General features: G+C 53.8%; 1 protein-coding gene across 1 annotated transcript in view; it reads left to right on the top strand.

Moving 5' to 3' along the window:
* The window catches only part of DRP2 (dystrophin related protein 2), a 31,496-nt gene that overhangs the window by 4,676 nt on the left and 3,982 nt on the right, over positions 1–22,838 (top strand). Inside the window, exons 2-20 of the mRNA XM_066559508.1 lie at positions 3,840–3,976; positions 9,056–9,189; positions 10,125–10,281; positions 11,283–11,403; positions 11,880–12,148; positions 12,793–12,939; positions 13,447–13,525; positions 14,735–14,795; positions 15,177–15,238; positions 15,493–15,567; positions 17,474–17,675; positions 18,443–18,528; positions 19,513–19,670; positions 19,795–19,961; positions 20,276–20,387; positions 20,779–20,915; positions 21,166–21,231; positions 21,908–21,973; positions 22,672–22,815. Coding sequence (XP_066415605.1) covers positions 3,869–3,976; positions 9,056–9,189; positions 10,125–10,281; positions 11,283–11,403; positions 11,880–12,148; positions 12,793–12,939; positions 13,447–13,525; positions 14,735–14,795; positions 15,177–15,238; positions 15,493–15,567; positions 17,474–17,675; positions 18,443–18,528; positions 19,513–19,670; positions 19,795–19,961; positions 20,276–20,387; positions 20,779–20,915; positions 21,166–21,231; positions 21,908–21,973; positions 22,672–22,815 — 2,351 coding nt within the window. The 5' untranslated portion in view covers positions 3,840–3,868. The remainder of the gene's footprint in view (positions 1–3,839; positions 3,977–9,055; positions 9,190–10,124; positions 10,282–11,282; positions 11,404–11,879; positions 12,149–12,792; positions 12,940–13,446; positions 13,526–14,734; positions 14,796–15,176; positions 15,239–15,492; positions 15,568–17,473; positions 17,676–18,442; positions 18,529–19,512; positions 19,671–19,794; positions 19,962–20,275; positions 20,388–20,778; positions 20,916–21,165; positions 21,232–21,907; positions 21,974–22,671; positions 22,816–22,838) is intronic.

The following is a 22,838-nucleotide window of genomic DNA, read 5'->3' as shown; positions in this document are numbered from 1 at the left end:
ATTTTTGGCTTTCTCATTTTTTCAACTAGAGGATCATCAAGGTCTCATCTTGGTAATGGTTTGGGTACTGAAATGTTTGGAAGCTCTAACACAGCACTGTGGAACATGTACTGCTTCATTTCTTAGGGTGATTCAAGTGTTGGGTGCTTTGCATGGGGGAGGATGCAAAACAGCACCAGGTACGGAGGCTGTACCTGATGCCTCTGATCTGACACCTTTGTGCCTGGAGTGGGACCCCCAGCACAGACAGGTGAGGGACACCAGTGGAAAAGGTTTCCCTCCTTGCTATCTCCACTGTGTGAGTGCAGTGCCCCAGTCCCTGCTCCATGGTGACTCTACAGCTGCTTCTTGTGGGGTCCACCTGTGGAAATTCTCACCTGAGCCTTGATGCTTGCTCTGCTTGCACAGAAATGTGCCCAGGAGACCAAGCTCACTTTATATCTGTTTGAACAGCCTGACCACATTGTTCCCTGAGCCCTCCAAAGGAGAATCTCACAACTCCTTTTCAATTAGAGGTTGGAGTAGGCTGTGGGGATGATACTTTTTGTTGTCTGCACTTCAGTGTGGTTTGTATGATGTTGAACCTTGGCTGTTGTGTGCTGGGTCTCCAGCAGCAACCTAAAGCAGAGTGCAGAGGGTGAATGGTGGTGTGGGAGAGGGAAAGTGGATCACAGGTTTGGCTCTTGACAGGAGGAAGCATCAGGCAGTAGGAATTTAGCCAGGAAGCATCCACAAAATCTGTTCCACATGCTGCAGTGCCCAGCCCCAGAGCTGTACAGAAGCACTGAAGTAGGAGTGCCAGAACTGGAGCTGTTTTGTGTGCTTCAGCAGAGAAGCAGAGCAGATCCAAGAGCATTTCTCCTTGCTTGGTTCCAGTAATAGCAGGAAATTTGGCAGGGGGTCCCACGGAGCTGCTGGCTTGCCTGCAGACGTGCCTCTCTGTCTCGTTGTCTCTCTCTCCCCTGAATGTGCTCCTTTGTGCTGGCTGCTGTGCAGCTCACTCAGTCCCACATTATCTGGGTTCTCTCCCTCTGGGCTTTGTCTTTGCTGTTGCACAATGCCAGAGGGCAGCTGAGGCACTGCCCTCCAGCCTGCTCTAGTGCTCCTGGCAGCAAGGTGATGCACAGGACATGGCTGGGTAGTGCCCTTTGCTTGGCACTCAGCTTGTCCTGTGACTGCTGCCTTGGACAGGCTTTAGCTCCCTGTGCCATCTGTCCTGATGGGCTTTGCCATCCCTGGAGGAGTTCAAGGAGCCAGCCCTCAGGAGTGCAGCAATGCCTGTCCTTATTTCCATGATGCTGGCAGGGAGCATGGACACCCTACACGTGGGTACCTGCAGGAGCAGGGTTACCCACCCCTGTCTCAGAGTGCACCTGCCCTGTGCAAGCACATCTGTCACTCTGCAAAACGCAGTCAGAGCAGAGCTGCTGACCTGCCCAGCACTGCTCCTGTTCTCTGTGCTGGTGGCAGGAGCTGTCAGGGGCCAGGCTGAGAGCAGAGAGCCCAGGTGTGTTGGAGGGCTGGCTGAACTCCTCTGGCCAGCACACACCACTGCAGTTTCGCTGCACTGTGCCACAGAAAACCCAGGCCTCAGGATGGCACCTACAGGGATGGAGTTAAATCCCAATATTGCCGGGTGGAACGTGCCTGGGCTCGTCTGGCCCTTGCTGCTTGACCAGAGGTGGCAGCTGTGGTGGTTTCACCTCAGAGACACCTTTGGCTGGCTGGATGCTGCAGCTGGCACTTGGGACAAGTCCAGGAGCTCAGGTTTACCTCTGGTGGAAAGGCTTTAGGCGATGGTGAAGGAAAAGGAGTCGGTTCTGCTGGGGGGTTTGGATCCAGAGCTTTATTCCTGGCCCACAGGGCTCTGAATGCAGCAACAACCCCAACAGAACAAGAACCCCGTCGTTGCTGGGTCTTTTAACCCCAGGGAGAGAGGGAGGGAAGGGGTGGGGGTCCCACCAACCAGGTAAGGGGGGGGAAAGTCTCAGGGGACAAGTGACATGTGGATGGGCCAATGTCCCCAGGGCTGAGAGGCACCTTTTGAACTTTGCCAATCACACGACCCTTGCTGGAGTGCCAAGATTGATGGACAGCACTCAGCAAGGGGGCAAGGGAGGGGAAGGGAGAGGGCATTGGCACACCTGGGGAAAGAACCGGGATGACTAAAACAGGCTATTGCATCACACTGCAACACGGTGAGACATCAGAGAGCCTCACTGCAAAAGCCATGGAGTTCCCAGTCCTGGGGAAAAGCTCAGTGGCATTCCTTTGTCAGAGGCTTTGAGGAAAAATAGCTTTCCACACCCTGAGAATTGTATCTCAGGTAGACTGAGTGTCATTTAGAGGAACAGAGCCCAAATGGCACAAGCAGTGGAGGAAAAGGAGGTGGTGTTACCTTCTGTCAGAAATCTTCTGTACCTTTGGGGTTGGGTGTGGTGAATTTGCACCAAGAGCCTGGAGGGCTTTGAAGACCCTGGAATTTATAATTATTAATGTGGGTCTCATAATCCCCTCATAATCCCCTGCCTGCATAGGGAAAGGAGCAGGGATGCACAGCCTGCAGTGTTCAATGGTGCTAATGGGCAGGAGAGGGAGAGGACGAGACCTTGGACTGTCAGCCTGCTGGAGAGCTCAGCACAGGCTGTTCTGCTGGAAAGGGAGAGCATTATAGCTGTAAAAATCACTAAGAGATTAAATAAAAAAATCACAGGATAATCTCTTAATGTGTGTAATTGAGGGCAGAGAGGCAGAGAAGGCTCAGGCAGGGGAGTGAGGGCTGTGGAAGTGCCAGGGATGGGCAGCATGCACAGGGCCGGGGGGATTTCTGCTCAGCTGTGCAGTGTGGCTGCTGTCAGTGCAGGATGTGCTGCCTGATCCTGCTCCTGCCCTGCCAGGGACAACAGGATGGGGTCCCCCAGCTGTCCAGCTGAGCTGGGTGTGAAGGAGCCAGCAGCCTTCTCCCATCAGCATCACTCATTGCCCTGGAAGCAGCCTCATCTCCAGGCAGCCATGAGCTCTGTCTGCTGGAGCAGGTGATTTTTACATTGTAAAAGTAGGAAAGCAGTCACCAAGTCTTCTCTGAGCTTTATTTCTCATGGCTTTCCATAAAGCTGAGATGGTGCTGGCAATGAAATGAATCCCTGTTTTAGCTCATTTAGAGTCCAAACAACAAAACCCAGCAGCATTGTGACCAGAGGTCTCATTTCTGATCTATAGAATAGTCCAGGGGCCACTGCTAACTGGCTTTACAGGTCATGCAGTTCAAAAATGGGGATAATGAAGGGAATTTTATAGCTCATAATGAGCAAAAACTCATAAAAAGCTAGCTCACAGTGTGAGATACATGAAGCTGGGGCTCTAGGCAATTCGCCTTCTGAATATAAAAGGAAAAAATATGTTTGAAAATGTTGTCTGTTATGGGAGAATGTCTGTTCTGTCTAAACGTAAGTTGTTCTGGATTAAAAACCATACTGTACCACCTGCTAGGAAGAAAGTGAATGTTATCTCAACCAAAACTAGAACAATGGCCATGCTAGTGAGATCCTCTCTCCCTTTCTATAACCATGGGCATCTCGTACAGTTCAAGAAACCCAACCCTTTCTAAAAGTGCAGTATAGTCTGTGGGACTCACTAACAGCAAATTGCATAACCAGGTGGAAGAAAGGAGTTGGATGCTTAGATGAAACTAGATTGTAACACCAGTAGAAGTACATTAAATTAAAAATGCTTCCTTTACTCTCCAGCTGCCGTGGAGGCAGCGCTGCAGGCAGCTGGGAAGGGGCTCAGCCCTGTGAGGAGGTGCAAGCTGACCCAGGGACTCTGCTGCTGCTTTTCAGGTGCTCCATGCCCGTGCCCATCAGCTCTGATGCAGCCCCTGGTGATGCAGGAATGGCTCCATGTCCTCCCTCCGTGTCCTGAGTGGCCCCTCCCGGCCCAGGCGCAGCACAGCAGCCCTGCCCGCCCGCTCTCTCAGGTAAGAGCTGCCCCGGGAGCCCTTCTCTGGCAGATCTGTGAGAGGTTGCAGCTTTCTGGGGGGCACACCAGCCCCTCTGCTCCTGGGGAAGGGGAGGCTGCCAGCTCCAGCCCCCATCACTTAAGGAGGAGAGCGTGTGCTCTGCTCCAGCACTCCTGCAGCAGAGTGTTCCCCAAAGCAGGGGAAGAGAGAAGACCTGCAGAGCTGGACTCTGAGCCTCCTTCACAAGAAAAAATGAGAGGTTACTGTAAACAGCTCTTATGTATTTGGTTGGGCTTTTTTTTTTTCTTCCTGGAAACTTGGAAGAATGTCAGCTTTTGGTGAAAATGTAGGTTTTCTACTCTTCCTGGTTGCAGAGAAGAAATTGGAAATAAACCCCTGGTGGGTTGTATTAATGCTGTAAGGCAGAGCAGGAATCTGACCTCTTACTAATCTAATTATCTTGAGGGACAGGTCTTGGTGTCCCTCCTCCTCCCCCCCCAGGGTCTCTGAGCCCCAGGCCAGGCTCCTCACCAGAGGGGCAGGAAGGTCTCTGGGGACCCTGGGTAAATGGCAGAGCAGATGGAAGCACAGGAAGGTGTGCTGGCAGCTGTCTGCAAAGCTGCCTGTGCTCTGCACTGGGCTGTCATGAGGTGCTTTAGCACCTCTGCTGTGGGGAGAGGCTGCCTGGGCTCTGCCAGGCTGTGGAACCCTCTTTGCCTGTAGCTCTTGGTCCCAGGGTGCCTCTCACCTGTCTGGACAGTGCCAAAGGTTCCCTTGGGCACTGACAGTGTTCTCCCCAGGACAAATGAGGTCCCAGCTCTGCCTTTTACTTTTTTTGTTGTGTTTCAAGTATGAGAAGCAAGGTCTGAGCCTGAGGTTTCTCCCTGCTGTGGCTGACCATCAGCCTGGACCTGTTTGCCTCAGGGAGCTGGGATGTGCAGGAGGAAGGCAGAGCTGTCTCTGGAGAGGCTCCAGCATGCAAGGAAGAGGCAGGGGCAGGGTCTTGGTGGCTGAGTCAGGGTTTCTTGGCCCCAGAGTGGCTGATGCAGTGCTGCTGTGGGCCAGTGGTGGTTGATAAACAGCCTGGCAAATGAAGTGAGGAGGGAGAGGGATAGAACAGGATGAGCAGAGAAAAGCCTTCCTGACCTGCCTGAGCAGTCCAAGCCTCTGTGAGGGGATCAGAGCCCTGTGGGATTTGCTGGGAGAGGGGAATGGGAGCAGGAGCAGTGTTGATGACAGCTCCCCGTTGGAAGGGCTGCTCTTGGTGCCTAGGAACAGCCTCCCTCTCCTTTCCTGCTGGTGCTGAGAGCTCTGGGCAGGCTGCAGGCAGCCCATGCTCAGCTGTGGTCTCACTGAAGCCCCCTCCTCCAGTCTGGGAGCTGCTCTCCCATCTGTTGGACCTGAGGGGTGCTGGGGAGAGGAGCTGGCTGTGCTGGTCCCACAGGGAGGGGCAGCACCCTCTGGAAAGAGAGGGAGAGATACTGGGAGCTTTTCTTTCCCTCCCTGTAGGTGGAAGAGAGCATGATAAAAATTCTGGGCGTCAGGACTGTGGGGGACACAAGAAGCCAGCCCAGAGCTTTTTGGCAAAAAGAAACTATTTGCATTTGGTCCAGGCTGGCATGAACATCTGCTGGTACACGTGGGGGACAACAAGGGCATTTTTGACTTTTTTGGAATTAGGTCTCATGAACCTATTCACCTTCTGGGTCACCGAGGCTCCATGGGATGATTTCCTGGACAAACCCCTTCCCTGGCAAACACCTCTGTGTGTGCTCTGTGTGTGCTCCAGCATCAGAGCCAAGGTCTGTGGTGGGCATCCCCTTTGCCCTGGCCTCACAGGGATGGCTTTTCCAGTGACCCTGTATTGTAAATCAAAGGTGACTCTGACAAAGGGGAGAGAGAATGATGCATCTGACTCCATCATCAGAAGGCTAATTAATTACTAATGAATTACTTTATTATACTATACTATGTGCACTGTATCTAAACTGAATCTGCCCTGCACTCACTCTTGCTCACAACTGCTCACTCTGCACTCATCTCTGATTCTCTTGTGACTGTCCCATGACAGTCCAACACACACACACACACACCTGGCCCTGACAGGCCAAGGGAACAAAACATCCTCACTTTGGGAGGGTAAACAATCTCCATATTGCATTCTACTTTAGCACAACACAGGCACAGCAAGTGAGATGAGGATTGTGTTTTCCTTCTTCTCTGCTTGTCTCACAGCCTCCCTCTGTTCAGAGGGCGTGTGAATACCCCATCCTGCACACACCTGCTGTCCCTCGCGGGGCTGTCCCCAGCGGGCACATCCCTGCCCTCCCTGTGCTCGGAGGGCAGCCGCGGGGTTAGGGCAGGTTGGAGGCTGCTGGAATGCCGCTGGACAAAGCTGGGATTGAGGCTGGCAGCGATGGCTGCCGCCCCCTGCACATTCCTGGGGGGTCAGTGCCCAGCCGTGCCGGGCTCCCGGCCGTGCCGTGCCCGCTCCTGCCCAGAGGCGCTGCCGCGGGCGGCCGGGAGCGATGCCCGCTCCTCCGGCGGAGCTCCGGGCGGAGCTGGGGCTGAGAGCAGCGAGGGACACCTGCCCCAGCCCGCGTGAGTCCCAGAATAAACCTGCAACAGGGTGGATGTGGGGGGTGAGGGTCCGGGCTGCTGGGGCTCTGGGGAAGGGATGCTGAGGGGATGCTCAGAGGGAGCGTGTAGGAGCGACGGGGGTAGCACGGTCGGGAGGGACGGAGATGAGAGATCTCTGCAGCCAGGTCTGGAATTTGGGGTTTATTGCAAAGGGCCTGGGTGCAGGGGCCTGCTGGGAGCTGCCAGGCACAGCTGAGAGCAGGACTGAGGGAAGAGAGGGGGAGAGAGGATGAGAGGGTAAGAGAGCAAAAGTGGTAAGAGAGTAAAAGGGGTAAGCGAGTAAGAGGGACAAGCAAGCGAAGTTCTCATTACAATACAATAAATCATCTTCTGTGTTGAGTATTCTGATTTTCACTAACTAATCTAGTACAATATACAAATCCTATAGCATTTACATATAACCTATAAGAATCACTATATTACTATAGTGTGTTACATTTTAAACCCTACAAACTCCTCTTTGGACCCTTTCTGCCAAGCTGGCAGGGTCTGCTCTGACCCTTGGGCCTGCCTGCAAGCAGAGGGTGTTGTTCCATCAAAAGGGGATCACCTTCAGCTGGCCATGCCATTGTTTTTTTGTTGTTCAGTAACTAAGGTATCTCAAAGCTTGCTTTCATATCAATCTCGCTTATAGTTTCCATATTCTCAAAATCTTTTGCCAGGCAATCATATTTATAAGGCTTTCCTGTTTCATCTTCCCCAACAGGACAGCATTTATTTCTCCCTCTGCTCGCTTGCAGGGGGTTTGCCCTAGGGAAGCAGGTGTTCAGCACCTGCTCTCTGCTTGGTCACTGCTACGTGATTATCTACAAGGCTTGGGAGCTGCAGGCATGGTGGGCTTTTAACTTGTGAAATAAGGCTGGGAGGGCTGGGTTGTCTGCAGAGCTGTGTGTGGTGGCACCCAGGTAGAGCTGATCCTTCCTTTGAAATCCCCTGGGATAGAAGGGAGGGCTGGAGAGTTCCCGGGCACTGACCTACTTCAGTGCCATGAGCACCTGCACATGCAGAGTATTGGTTTTTCTATGTGCAAGCAGCAGTTTTAGCTTCAGTGGATTATTATCCGTGGCCCCAAGAATCCTGTGAACTCTGTGGGTGATGGTTTTCTCTGTTTTCTTGGTGTTTCTGGAGTGGCAGGATGGGGAGGCAGAGAACAGCCTGTTGGATGTTTTTAGATGAATCAAACTTAGCACCAGTCTTGGCGATCATTTGATTTTTCTCTGAGAACTGGTGTGGAGGGGGTATTTTTAGCTGTGCAGCCAAATTCCTTGTCTGGTTGTTTTCTCCTGCCTGTTGTTTCCCTCGGCTTGGCTGAATTGCTTCTCCAGACACCTCCACGAGCCCTTGGACTGCACAAGTGACAAGTATGTATGTACACATTTCCCTTGCAAGAGCTGCTGCTTTTCCCCCAAGGCAGCTGCCCTTATCTGGCCTGTTGTATGCTGTTTAGAAAGTACTAACACATTTAATTATGGTTGATTAAGCACCTGGGGATAATTATCTCAAGCGAGCTCTAATATCAAAGCAGCACTCGATCGAAAAGCTGCCATTTCTCCAACACAGCTCATTGATGTCTCACTTATGGGAAAGTGTCCATGTGTTTTGCTTAACAAACTGTATTTTTTGGAGAGAAAATCCCCTCTCACTCACTGAATCCTGTGTCAGGGGCCTTTGATGCTGTGTGCTGCTGTCACCAGCACGTGCAGCAGAGTGTGTTGTGAGCAGGGGCATGATACAGTGCTAAAGGCTCAGGAGAGGATTCCAACAAGGATTTGTTGTCCAGGGATCAGAACCCAGTTTTTCCAGCTGGATGTGCCCCCCTTGCCTGTCTGGGTTGGGATTTGCTGTCTTCTCTCCATGGCCTTTTGCAGCACCCTTCCCACGGCCGCTCATTCTGGAGAGCTGCGGAGGAGAAGCAGCATCTGTGGAGGAGAAGTGGCTTCTCAGATTTGCCATGCAGGCAGGGAATATCCTGGAGCCTCTGTAGAGGAGCAGGTGGCAAGTGCCAGCACTGGGGATGGCATAAAGGATGTTGGCAGATCCCCTTGGTCCCTAGGAACAGCAGGATCAGCCTCCTCTCGAAGCACAGCAGCTCTGTGTAACATGGGAAAAATCATCATTAGCCCTGCAGGCACTGTGACACATAAGGACCAGCTCTGGCTTAACAGCTCTCAGCAAGATAAGCTCATTGCTGGATAGCTGAGGAGAACAGGAGATGTGCAGTAAACCCTCCCTTCAACCTTTGCTCTGAGTGCTGCTGGAGCTGGCACTGCATCCTTCTTGCAGAGACAGCCAGGAGTTTCCTGGGAGCTGCTAACAGACCACTTAAGGAACAGGGCAGCTCCTGGAGAGTCAAAAAACCAGTCAGGGTCAGGGCAGAGTGGGGTGGGTGTCCCCAGGCAAGTTCCCAAAGCACGAGGCAGCAATCTCTGGATGCAGTGTGGTTCTGTTTCTGCCCAGGTTGAAGCCTCACAGGATGGTGCAGGACCCTCGTGTGTAACCCCCCGGGTTCCCAGCAGTGCTGCCGGGCCCCAGGCCCCTCTGGAGATGAATCTTTGCTGGAACGAGATCAAAAAAAAATCCCACAGCCTTCGGTAAGAGTCCTGCCTGGAGCGAGCCCCAGGCTGGCCTGGCCTTCCAGCCCTGCCTGCTGCTTCTGACTGTCAGGAGGTTTTTGAACTTTTTTGCTTGATGAGCCACATGAATTCACAGTGACCTTGGCTCAGCTCCCCCTCTGGTCCACAGGCTTTTGAATCTCCCTTTGCTGGAAAGCATCTCCTCCATTTCTACCCATCCCAAACTTTCCTCCCTCCCCTCCTTCCCTCCTGCTTGCTTTCTGCTGCTCTCTCTATCCTCTGCCCTCTCTGCAGCTGTCTCATTTTGCCCCATGGCTTTGCCTGCACCTCCTCTGTGCCCATCCCTTCACTGGGAGCCCTCTCCCCTGCATGAGGGGAACATGCCTTCCAGACTGTCAGAGTTTGCAGCTCCAGCATGACAGAGAGCTTAACTGGGGCGTGTTAATTGTCTCCCGCCTTAATCCAAGGCTCCTGGAAGCTGCCCAGACATGTAAATGCCATTCCAAGCCCCCCTTGCTAGCCAGAGCAGTTCTGACCCACAGGCAAACACAGAATGGCTGTCCTCTACTCTGGGCTCCAGGGTGAGGAATGGCTCCAGGTCCTTGTCCCCAGTTCCTCTGTGCCTCACCCCACCTGGCAGTGTAGGCTCTCTGCTGGCTGGGGGTCAGCACAGCCCGTGCTAAGGTGTGCTGCCAGTCCCTGGGGATCAGCACAGCCCATGCTAAGGTGTGCTGCCAGTCCCTGGGGATGTCCTGGGGGTCAGCACAGCCCGTGCTAAGGTGTGCTGCCATTCCCTGGGGATCAGCACAGCCCATGCTAAGGTGTGCTGCCAGTCCCTAGGGAGGTCTTGGGGGTCAGCACCCAGCCATGGTGCTGTGCTTCCCCTCCTCAGGGAAGATGCTCCTCTCCTGTCTGTCTGTCTGTCTGTCTCACTGTCCTTGCTCTCCTGCCAGGGCTCGGCTGGAGGCCTTCTCTGACCACAGTGGGAAGCTGCAGGTGCCTCTGCAGGAGATCATAGACTGGCTGGGGCAGAAGGATGAGGAGCTGTCGGCCCAGCTGCCCCTGCGGGGCGATGTTCTCCTGGTGCAGCAGGAGAAGGAGACACATGCGGTGAGTTCCTGCTCCTCCCCTGCTCCTGCCCTGAGGGCTGTGCACAGCCCTGCCTCATGTCACTGCCATGCCACAGCCAGCCCCTGAGGGCCTCCATCTCTGCTCTGAGAAAAGGCAGAGTCCAGCTGGTTTTAGACAGCAAATCCAAATTACAGCCTCGTGATGGACCCTGTCCTTTGTAGTGGCTTCCCTATGTCCTACCTCTCACTGGCCTCTGCTTTTGGGATCCTGGAGCCTGAGAAGGCTGGTCTAGGGGCAGTCCTGTGGCTGCAGGAACATGTCATCATCATATCTGAAACTGGGGTACACCCAGGCAGGTCAGAGTCTCCTGCTCCCAAGTTCACAGCATTTTCTTCTCACTCAACAGCCAGTGGCTGTTGGACTTTATTTGTTTTTACCTTGAAAACAAAATTAAGATGTTTACTGCTGCTATCCCTCATCCTTGCTGGGTGCACAAACAGCCCATCCAGCAGACAGCACTGGTGTGGGAGCTGCAGTGGAGGGGAGGAGAGGACATGCTAGACCAGCGTGCCTCTGAAGTCTTCCCTGGCAGATGTGCTGCTGTGGGGCATCCTGCTGTTCCTCTCCTTGCTGCTGCAGCAGCTGGACCTGTTGCTGAGCAGCTGCTGGAAGGATTGTTAGTGTGGCCATGCTCTCACTGCACGAGTGAAGAGTATCTCCAAGCAGTGCCTGTGAAAGCACCATAAATAAAGCAGCTCCTCTTGTGCAGCCCTGGCTCAACACACCATTCTGGGCTTGCTGTTCTGCCTCCCCACTCCAGCAAAGCTGCCGGCCAAACCTCTGCAGGAGCCACCTTCTGCCAGGTGGTCATTCCTTCCCTGAACTGCAAAAATATTTCTCTTAACACTGACTTCTCTCTGTGCCTCCAGGGAGGTTTGGGCCTTGGGATGAATAAATCTCTGCAGCATTTGGCAAGGGGGCAGCCAGGGCACAGCTTTCTGGCTCAGCCTGCTGTCTCATCTCTGTGCTCTGCTCTCCAGGCTTTCATGGAAGAAGTGAAGTCTCGGGGGCCATACATTTACTCTGTCCTGGAGTCAGCACAGGCTTTCCTTTCCCAGCACCCATTTGAGGAATTAGAAGAACCAACTTTGGAAAGCAAAGGTCTGTGGAGCTGCCCCCTTTTTGTTCTCTGGTTTCACAGCTCCTCCTGGGCTGGCCCAGAGAGGGTGGAGTGGAGGAGGCTGTGGTGGCACAGAGCAGCACACCAGTGCTCTGCCCTGCACCACCGTGCCCAGGCTGTGCCCAGTCCTTTGCCCAAGGGTCAGACTGGCACAGAGCAGCGTTGCTGTCCCAGGAGAAGGCAGAGGCTCCTGGTGCAGTCCATGATGGGGGCACCTCATGAGGCAGCACCAGATGTGCTCTGGGCTAGCTTTTTAAAAGGCAGCACAGCCTGTAAGGATAGAGAGGAGGAGCTGGTGCAGAGATGGATACTATGGATACTACTATTACTTGTTTTCCTTCCCTTTGCCCAGTTTTCCCTAGATATTTTTATCTCTATTTTCCTTGCCCTCCCTCCACTCCTCGCTTCTCTCTCTTCTGGGTTGGGCTCTCATTTTTGCTCCTGCTGTCCCTCCCAGATGTGTCTCCGCGGCACCGCATCCAGAACATCAGCCGCTTTGTGTGGAAGCAGGCCAACGTGGCCAGCGAGCTCTGGGAGAAGCTCACAGCTCGCTGCGTGGACCAGCACCGCCACATCGAGCGCACCCTGGAGCAGCTGCTGGAGATCAAAGGGGCCATGGAGGAGCTCAGCACCACCCTGGACCAGGCTGAGAGCGTGCGGGAGACCTGGGAGCCCATCGGGGACCTCTTCATCGACTCCTTGCCCGAGCACATCCAGTCCACCAAGGTACTTCTGGCTCTGAGCTGGCTCCAGCCTTGGTAGAGCTGCTCCATGGACTGCTCAGTCCAAGGCAGCCTCATTACCTGGGATCTCAGGCCCAAAGGCTCCTTCCCACAGCTCCTCTGCTTTGTGAGGGGGGTTTTGGCCAGCAGTGTCCTGAGCACCTTGTCATGGCACGGACCTGACACAGGTACAGTGGCTCAGCATAGTTGAGTCATTGTTCCCTTTTCATTTATCAGGAGTAATCTGCAGTCCCCCATTTAATCTATCAGGAGTAGTCTGCAGCCCCCCATTTCATTTATCAGGAGTAATCTGCAGCCCCCCATTTGATCTATCAGGAGTAGTCTGCAGCCCCCCATTGAATTCATCTGGAGTAATCTGCAGCCCCCCATTTCATTTATCATTAAATTTAATTTAATCATTAAATATAATTTCATTTATCAGGAGTAATCTGCAGCCTAGTTAGCTTGGTTGGATATTTTTTCCCCTGCTAAGGTACCCTGTGGCAGGGTTGGTCAGCAGTGGCTTGGCAGTCACTAGCCCACCCTAGCTTGTAGCAAAGGAATCAGATCCAAGTCCTGGCTGCTCACCTGCTTCTTTTCCTTCTTCCCCTGCTCTGTGGCTGTGTCCCCATCCCCGCTGGACTCCAGCTGTTCAAAGAGGAGCTGTCCCCCATGAAGGATGGGGTGAAAGTGGTCAATGACCTTGCACACCAGCTGGCCATCTCAGATGTGCACCTGTGCATGGAGAGTTCCCGCACCCTGGAGCAGATCAACACCCGCTGGAAGCAGCTGCAGGTGGGAGGGAGTCAGGAGCAAGCACTGCAAATAAACCATGGGCAGGAGGGTGCTGGGAAGGGCTCTCACTGCTGACCTTCAAGGAGGATAAAGTAAGGTTTGGCACAGCAGGATGTTATAGCTGGTGCTCCTGGGAGAGAAGAGCATCAGTTCAGTGTGAGGAAAGAGCCTGGTAAATCTGCAGAGATCTTGGTCAGGAAAAGGCAGTGTGAGGAACAAAGGGAGAGTCAGGATGTGTTGGTGGAGAGGGTCAGTACCATCTGTGACTGCTTTGATGTCTGTGAGAGAATGGATGCAGGTGAGCTGGAGATGTGGCTGTGCTGCCCCAGCAGCAGGAGGTGTAGAGGGTTTAGCAGGCTGGAGGAGGACACAAACACCAGGATAGGAGAGGAAGGAAGAGCATCTGTGTGCTGGGGCATGTCTGAGTCCACCCACAAGCCTTCCTGAACGGGTCATCAATCCAAAATGCCCGTTGGACTGGCAGTGAATTATTTTTCAATTCTCCAGGCCTCCATAAATGAACGCCTGAAGCAGCTCCAAGATGCCCACCGGGACTTTGGACCAGGCTCCCAGCACTTCCTCTCCTGTACGTGAGTGCATCCCCTGGTTTCTGCCATGAGGCTGCCTCTGCAGAGCAGCCTGGGCTGTGGCACAGCAAAACAGGGTGCAAAGTCCTGTTGCTGAGCCCAGAGCCACGCACGAGGCTGGAAAAGTGCCCAGGCTGGTGCCTGGTACACAGGAGCTGAAGCAGGAGGCATCTCCAAAGCTGGCATTGTGCTGCCTCACCTTCTGGGACCAAAGCAGGGGCATCTCCAAAGCTGGCACTGGTCTCACCTTGTGGGACTGAGGGTGGTTCTGAGTGTGGTTTCCCTTCAGAGCACAGAGCTGTGACACTCACAGCAGCTCCCAAGGGACACTGGGACTGTGTCAGTCTCAGAGCAAGACAACAGAAAAGGCAGTCCCTCATATCCCCTGTTGGTTATTTGGAGGCTAAAAATGTGCCTTTTCAGGAGGTTTTCATTCATGTGGTGAGGCAGAGGGATGCTGTTTTTACAGATCAGAGCTGTTGGCTGACAGCTCTCAGGCCTGCCAAGGCTGGGCAGGCAGGTTGTGCTCCAGAGCCTGGGCTCCATCCTTGGAAATGCTGAGCCCTGCAGGGTCTCTGGATGTCAGTGGGATTCACTGGCCTGTGCTTCTCTGCAGACTGCACACTCCTACCTGAAAGGAAGAATGACTTTTCCAGCTGCTGGAATTGATACACTACCTGTGAAAAAGGAAAATATCCGAGGGTCCTGCCATGGCTTCCATCCTCTGTATAACACAGGGTGGCAGGCAGCTGGGAGGGGATGAATCCTCATCTTCCCAAGATACTGCAGCTGCACACAAAGCAGGAACAACAGATGCTTTGGGTGTCTGAGCCTGGTCATAACAGGCAGTGCTGTGTCTGTGTGCCCAAATCCCATCTGCTATGAGCCCTGCCCACTGGTCACCACAAGGTTGCTTTGGGCATCATCAAAAACATCAGGAAATGTCTCTTCCTGAGTTCTGAGCTCAGCCAGATACAAAGTCCTTGGCTTGAGAGGCAAGATGTCTCTAACAAGACCAGCAGTTGGACCTTTTTTATAGGCAGCATCTCCTTGCCTGCACCATCTCCAGCTGGTGATCTGGGAGGATGCAGCCTTTTCAAAGGCATCCACCTGTTGGCACAGTCCTGCTGTGCCAGGGCTGGCATCAGAAACAGCAGCAGCTTAGAGAGCATTTGGTGTTGATCTGACACGTGTTTCTCTCCTTGCAGCCTCTGTCCAGGTCCCCTGGGAGCGAGCCATTTCCCCCAACAAAGTGCCATACTACATCAAGTGAGTGTCCCCAGACACAGCCCGAGGCCTTCTCTGGCCTGGAGTGATCAGGAATTGGGCAATTAGGAGATGGGAGGGAGAACTCACCTCCAGTGAAGCAGGGCTTCTTCAGCCTGGCAGATCCAGGCTTTCCCTGCCTGCTGGGATGCCCAAGATGAGGGGAAACCCCAGCTGGAAGGGGAGGGCTGGCAGCAAGTGGGGATATCCTGCTGTGGGCATCCTTCCTGCTGCTGTGGCTGGGGAGAGTGCTCAGGGGGATGCAGCAGTGTCTGCAGACACTGAAACACTTGCTCCCAGTGCTGGCCAGGTCCTTTTTTTAATCTCTCACTGCAGCTTTTGGTTAGCACATTGACTCTTGGTCTCCATCTATTTTGCTTCCAGCCACCAGGCCCAGACCACGTGCTGGGACCACCCAAAGATGACAGAGCTGTACCAGACACTGGGTAAGGAGGCTGTCACAGAACCCTTTGAGCAGTATTTGCCTTTTGGCAGCGTGGGGTGCATGTGAGATCCCCCCAGGCCACCTGCTCCCCTCCGTGCCACGGGGTCCCCCGAAGCACTGGGGTGTGACCCCTGCCAGGCTCTGCTCCTCACTGTCCTGCACGTGCTCTGCTGGGCTCTGAGAGCTGCAACTGCTGCTTCCTGCCCTGGAGATGAGGATGTTGTGGTTTATTCTTGTTTTCCTGTGTCTCTGCAGCGGATTTGAACAACATCAAGTTCTCGGCGTACCGCACGGCCATGAAGCTGCGGCGGGTGCAGAAAGCCCTGAGATGTGAGTGTGGGAAGGGCTCCCCTCCTGCTGCCTCTCCCTCGGTGAAGGCTTAAACTAACACAAGCTTTTATCAGCACATCAAAGGCAGGAGGCACCAGGGGATGGGTAGCTGAGGGGAGAAACCAGGGAGATCAGCCTGGGAATCTGAGCAAATGCACCAGTCTGTGTCAGCGCCTTTTGTACAGCTTGGGGTGGAGATGGCCCAAGGGCAGGTGATGTCCAAAGGGATGTGAGAACAAAGTGGTCCAGCTCAGGGTTACAAAGCTGTAGGATCAGGCAGGAGCTCACCAGCAGCTCCAAAGGAGCATGGAGGAGGTGTGGATGTAACTGAGAGATGAAACCAGCCTCACTGGCAGGGACAGAGGGGGCTGCACTGCTAAAAGAGGAGGAAGGGAGCAAATAAACCTGACTTCTACACTCTTGATGAAAACTGGAGGATTCATAGCCAGGTGAACATGATACAACAGGAGTTCAAGTATCTCTCCAAGAGGCAGGTGCTCCCTGGAAACTGCTGAGGAGATTCTGGTGGAACTGGCAAGCAGGCAGGTGGGAATCTGATAGATACAGCATCCTTGGCTGCTCAGAGCTTTTGATAAAGCCTCACCTAAGGCTCTATCAAAATTAAGCAGCAGCAGTCTGGGGGAAATAATCCTCCTGAATTAATTGTTCATGAATGGGAGCAGCAGTGGGGCCCAGGCAGACCTGTGAAAGGGCTGGAAGGAGGCAGTGAGTCAGGGGAAGAGGAGTTTGGGTTCTCAAGGGGGTCAAACCCTGGCTGGGAAGTATTTTCATAACACCGTGGTGATCAGGCTGTCCTGTACCCAGGGACATTCAGGGATGGTGTAATGCAAATGGAAGAAAGTTTTGCCACCCTGTTGAAGTGTCCATGCAGCAGCAGGCAAGGTGTGGAGAGGAAACAACGATGAAGAGCAAAGTAGAACTCTCCTGTGTGCTGCTTGTGCATCCTTGGTTGTGCATCTCTTGCATCTCACATGCCGCACTGTCGCCTTCTTTCCACTCCAGAACTGACTTGAATAAGTGCTCTTTATTCAAGATATACTTGAGAAAAGGGCAAGGAGATTGCCAAGGCAGCTTTCCCATCACGAGAAGTTTGGTGGAGTGGCTGTGTAGGAAAGAGGCAGTGAGGGATAGATCAGAGCCATATGCAGTCGTGGGCAGTGTGGACACGAGGGTGGGCAGGAGTGATACTCCCTGGCATGGAAACTGGGGCTTCCCAGTGTGAGTGTAGCAGCTTTGACAGGAGAAGGGAGGATTTATCCACAGAGTAAAGTTACAGTGTGGAAAAGGCACACAGTCCTCTGGGTACTGTGAATATAAAAAGGTCTCAAAGATGGAAAGACTTTCAGGAAAGAAGTATTGCTGGTTGCTAACACAGTAGCACATACAACCTGCAGCAGAAATCTGAAAGCAGGGCAGCCAGGGCATCTCACACTGTCCTAGCCCTGTTTTGCGTTTGTGCCTTAATTCCCTCACCCTGTCAGAGCTGGAGACAGGACTGATCTATCTCTGGGCAGTTGCTTGTAGGGTCTATGTGGGTCTGTGCCCCCACACCAGCCCCACAGGGACCCGGCCCATGCAGAGAGGCCAGCACTGGGCTCTGCACAGAGCCTTCCATGGGGGGCATTTTCATGGCCACAGCTGGACACAGAAATGAGGAAGGGGGGTCACAGAGAATGGTGGCTCAAGGTGGAGATGTGGTATTTTGGGAGAAGTTTACAGGCAGGAGAGAAATTCTTGGAGCTGCACCCATCCTTACCAGCATCTTTCCCAGCACAGTGAGACTAACACTGCCCCAGGTTAGGGCAGGACAGCATCTCTCTCCTCTTGCTTCTCACCTCTCTCATTTCCCCTCTTTCCCTCTGGTCCCTCTGTGCTGTCTGTGAAGTGGACATGATCACCTTGGGCACGGCTTTGGAAATCTTCAACGAGCACGACCTGCAGCCCAGCGAGCGGGCGATGGACGTGGTGGAGGTGATCCACTGCCTGACCGCGCTCTACGAGCGCCTGGAGGAGGAGCGCGGCATCCTGGTCAACGTGCCCCTCTGCGTGGACATGAGCCTCAACTGGCTGCTGAACGTCTTTGACAGGTACCTCTCCCTCGCCCTGAGCTGCCAGGCCTGGGAGGAACCCCCTGTGTGGCATTTGCGTTCTCTGAAAAATCCCTTTGCCTGAGATTTTTCTCCTGGGAAGCTGAGAAGCCTCAGAGAAAAAGGGAAACAATTACTATCTCATTTGCTTCTCCTGTGTTTTGCTGCTTTGGAATGTGTTTGGAGAGTAGGTCCCTCCTATCCCCCAAGCTGTGGGGCTGCCAGGCCTGGGAGGAAACCCCCATGTGGCATTTGCATTCTCTGAAAAATCCCTTTGCTCGAGATTTTTCTCCTGGGAAGCTGAGAAGCCTCAGAGAAAAAGGGAAACAATTACTATCTCATTTGCTTCTCCTGTGTTTTGCTCTTTTGGAATGTGTTTGGAGATTGTTTAGCCACAGGTGGTTGTTTCATTGGTTTCTGGTGTGAGTTATTTTCACTCATTGGCCAATCAGTGCCAAGCTGGGACTCTGGAGAGAGTCACGAGTTTTCATTATTATCATTATTATTTAGCATTCTGTAAGTATATTCTGTATTCTTTACTACAGTATAGTATTCCTTAATACAATATAGTATCATAAAATAATAAATTAGCCTTCTGAGAGCATGGATTCAGATGCATCATTCCTCCCTGCAAATACAATACCCCGTGCTGCTCTTCCAGCTGGCAGTGAGGGAGGCTGCCTCGTGTGTGCTTGCCTTGATGACCCCCCTGCCAAAAAAACCCACTCTGGAGCATTTGCAGAGCTGTGCAATCTCTCGTCCTGCAGTGGCCGCAGTGGGAAGATGAGGGCTCTCTCCTTCAAGACGGGCATCGCGTGTCTGTGCGGGACAGAGGTCAAGGAGAAGTTCCAGTGTGAGTCCCTTGTCTGCCTCCCCTAGAACCTGCTGTGAATTCACCTCGGGAAGACAGGAGTGGTTTTGTTTCCTGGCTCAGACCTTCCTTGCCCAGGAAGAGCAAAGTAACAGCTTTCCTGCAGTGACTAAGCTGCTTGCATCATCACCTCTCCCTCCCTCCCCAGGCCTACGCCACTGAAATTAGGAGGTGTTGCTGTACACTGCCTGGTGCTGCAGTGATCTTGCTTGCATGGCACTGTGAGGAGCAGTGCAGAGAAGGCACACAGGAAAGTTATCCAGTGCTTTCCAGAAGGAAAATACCCGGGGTGCATGGGTGGAGGGAAGTAGGTTTCAGGCAAATTGCTTTCCTCACTGCATTTTAACCATGGAATATTGTGGAGGGGAATCTTGTGTAGCATAGGGAGCACCAAGTGGGTAAATGAAGGGATTAGGCTGATTCATAGAGGACAGGCTAGCTGGTGCTGTTTAATAGTTGATGTATGTCTGAAGAAGACACTAAACTGGTTATTAGGAGCTGGAAGGCCACTGATAAAAGTCATTTAATCATAGCTCAGATTTCTCCTTGTATTTGAGCTCTGTGCTGGGGATGGGCAGCGGGGTCCCTGGTGTGCCCCACACCCTGCTCCTTGTGCTGGGGGAGGTCAGTGGCGTCCCTGGTGTACCCCACACCCTGCTCCTTGTGCTGGGGATGGGCAGTGGGGTCCCTGCTGTGCCCCACACCCTGCTCCTTGTGCTGGGGATGGGCAGTGGGGTCCCTGCTGTGCCCCACACCCTGCTCCTTGTGCTGGGGATGGGCAGTGGGGTCCCTGCTGTGCCCCACACCCTGCTCCTTGTGCTGGGGATGGGCAGTGGGGTCCCTGGTGTACCCCACACCCTGCTCCCCGTTCCTGCTGGGCTGTCAGCTGTGTGTCTGTGCTGGGGGAGGTCAGTGGGGTTGCTCCCCGTGCCTGCTGGGCTCTCAGCTGTGTCTGTGTCCCCACAGATCTCTTCAGCCAGGTGGCCAATGCCGGGGGCCTGTGTGACCAGCGGCACCTCGGGGTCCTGCTCCACGAGGCCATCCAGGTCCCTCGCCAGCTGGGGGAGGTGGCAGCGTTTGGGGGCAGCAATGTGGAGCCCAGCATCCGCAGTTGCTTCCGCTTTGTGAGTGTGGGGTGATGGCCCTGGCCCTGTCTGTGCTGGGGACAGGCTCCTGTGGTGGCCGGGGACCGGCACCCCATGGCAGCCAGGCCCCAGCTCTGAGCAGCCCCTTCCTCTCCCTCCCCAGAGCAATGGGAAGTCTGCCATTGAGGTGTCCCAGTTCCTGGAGTGGGCCAACCTGGAGCCCCAGTCCATGGTGTGGCTGGCGGTGCTGCACCGGGTCACCATGGCCGAGCAGGTGAAGCACCAGACCAAGTGCTCTGTGTGCCGCCAGTGCCCCATCAAGGGCTTCAGGTAAGGGCTGTGACAGGGGACCCCGGCCCCAAGGGCAGTGCGTGCTGTCCTGCAGGACAGAGCTGAGCTGCTCTGTGCTCTTGGGAGAGCTGAAGGTCTGCAGCCAGCAGTGTTCATGACAGGGCAGAGCAGGTGCCAGCTAAGGGGAAGGAGCAGAATGCTTTCCTGGGGACTTGAGCCACCAGCACTGTGGGTTCACTGGGGTGTTAGAGCAACACAGGCCACCTCTGTCCCCTCCTACTGACCTCTTCCTGGGCTTTAAACACGTGTTTTCAAACTTCCAGTGCTTCCTTGTGGCCTCTTGACCTCTGCAGGTATCGGAGCCTGAAGCAGTTCAATGTGGATATCTGCCAGACCTGCTTCCTCACGGGGCGAGCCAGCAAGGGCAACAAGCTGCACTACCCCATCATGGAGTACTACACACCAGTAAGGAGCTGGGCTGGGCTGGGAGGGCCCTGGCACAGAGCAGGGCCCACGATGGCAGCAGCCTTGTGATGTTTGGGCTGGTGCAGCCCCACAAGTGGATCCCTTGTGTAGTTTTGTACCCTCTGCACGTTGGACTCTGCCTGTGTCCCTGCACTGGGGCTCATGGTGAGCAGGATACATGGCCCCAGTGCCCAGTGTGGCCTGTGCCAGGCCCCACAACAGGCTCACATAGCTGCTGTGTGCCCTCCTTGCTTTCTCAGTTTTATCTGCCTCTTCTCCCATGGAGCTCATGCCCAGCCTGGGGTGATATCTTATATCTTATTGTGGGTGCTGAGCTGTGGTCCCCCACTTTCCATTAAACAGGCACTGTGTCACATTTGTGTCTCTGCAGACCACATCCAGTGAGAACATGAGGGACTTTGCCACGACACTGAAGAACAAGTTTAGGTCCAAGCAGTACTTCAGCAAGCACCCACAGAGGGGTTACCTGCCTGTGCAGTCTGTGCTCGAGGCTGACTGCTCTGAGACGTGAGTTGCTGGGCCCTGGCTCATGTCTTTGGGCCCAGAATGAGACATGGCTTCTGTGGATGCAAGGAGCATCTCAGCTCACACAGGGCTCCTGGGGGAGGGCTGGAGGAGCACTTGATCTGGGGCTGATCTGCCATGTTGTTCTTGAAGGAACAGAGATTTCAGTCTCTGTCCAGCCCGTCCCTGGCTCCTCTCAGCCAGGAGGGATCAGTCTGTGCCAAGCCTGCTGACCAGTGTGCATCTCTTGCAGCCCAGCCTCCTCCCCGATGTTACCCCACGCTGACACTCACTCCAGGATCGAGCACTTTGCCAGCAGGTACCCCCAGGGCTCTGCTGTCCTGCTGGGGCACAGGGCATGGCCCTGATGGGTGGGGGGGGGCTTTGGGGCACACAGATGGTCACAGACCCCTCCACCTGCCCCAGCACCCTGCACAGCCAGGCAAACCTGCCTGGGATATGGCTGGAGCAGCAAAGACCGTGCATTTGACAGCAGAGTGCAGCAGCCTCCATGTGCTGTCCTGCTCTGCCCACGGTGAGCTGCTGGATGGGTTCTCAGCAAGCACAGCCCTCAGTTGTTCTGCTCTGTGTCCTCACCAGAGCTGTTTGCCAGCTCCCACTGCTGCTGCCTTGTGCTTTGTGGTGCCTCTGCCCTCGCTGTGGGGACCCAGGGGGTACAGGGAGCCTGTACTTGTAGCTCAGCTCCTGGGCTGGAGCTGGAATTCTTACATCCCGTTCCTTTGCTTGTGAGAGAGGACCTGAGCCAACTGCACAGCAGCAGCTCTTTATTCTAGAGACTTACACCCAGAGCAGCAGTGTATTTTGGTTTTTAAAAAGGCAAAGCTCTCCAGAGCCTGTGCAGAAGGACAGGACAGATTGGTGCAGGCCAGGGGGGAGACCCTGCAGAGAGGGGTCTTGGAGGGCCTGCTGCAAGTAGCTGAGCAGACATTTAGGGTGTCTCTGACCATGTGTCCACCTTTTTCTCTTCCCTCCAGGCTTGCAGAGATGGAAAGCCAGAACTGTTCCTTCTTCAGTGATAGCCTGTCCCCTGATGACAGCCTGTGAGTTCTCTTTTCCCTTCTCCTCACCTCCTGATGGGTCAGGGCTCACTCCTGTGGCTCTATCCATGCCTAGCCAGGGTGCAGAAATGCTTTCCTTCCCAGTCCCATTGAGTGAGAGGCTCTTGGGCATCCCTGTTACTATGATCTTTTCTGAAAAATCTCTTTGCTAGGATTTCTTCTCCTAGGAAGAGGAGAAGCCTCATTTTTTAAATGTTTTGTTTCTTTGGAATATGCTTTGGAGATTGGTTATCTAAACATGTGAATTGTTTTTAATTAATGACCAATCACAGTCTAGCTCTGTTGGACTCTGGGGAGTCAGTCATGAGCTTTCATTATCATTCTTGCTAAGCCTTCTGATGTATTCTTTCCTCCATTTCTTTGGTATAGTTTTAGTATAGCGTTCTTTTATTAATATATAGTATAATAGAATAGAATAATATTATAATAAATATAATACAATAAATGTAATATCATATCAGCCTTCTGAGAACATGGAGTCAAATTCTCATCTCTCACCTCATCCTGGAGACCCTCACAAACACCACAATCTCCCAACAACAAACATCAGGGATGCTGAGCCCCTTCTGAGCTCTAGGCCTGGAGCAGCCAGGAGCTCCCCCGTGAAGCTGCCTCCTTCCCCGAGGGCACACAAATCCCCTGATTCTCCTAATGAGGTGTTTCTCCCCCTGCTGGAACAGGGATGAGGACCAGTACCTGCTGCGCCACTCCAGCCCCATCACGGACAGAGAGCCTGGGGGCAGCCAGCAGGGTCCAGCAGGCCTCAACATGGATGACAAGGGAGAGCTGGAGAGAGTCCTGGCCCACCTGGAGGATGAAAACAGGTACAGGCATGGGCAGCTCTGAA

This window comes from Molothrus aeneus, chromosome 14, assembly GCF_037042795.1.
Source record: "Molothrus aeneus isolate 106 chromosome 14, BPBGC_Maene_1.0, whole genome shotgun sequence".
Lineage (NCBI taxonomy): Eukaryota > Metazoa > Chordata > Aves > Passeriformes > Icteridae > Molothrus > Molothrus aeneus.
Note: the sequence above shows the minus strand (reverse complement) of the source record. Positions and strands in the feature narration are given on the sequence as shown.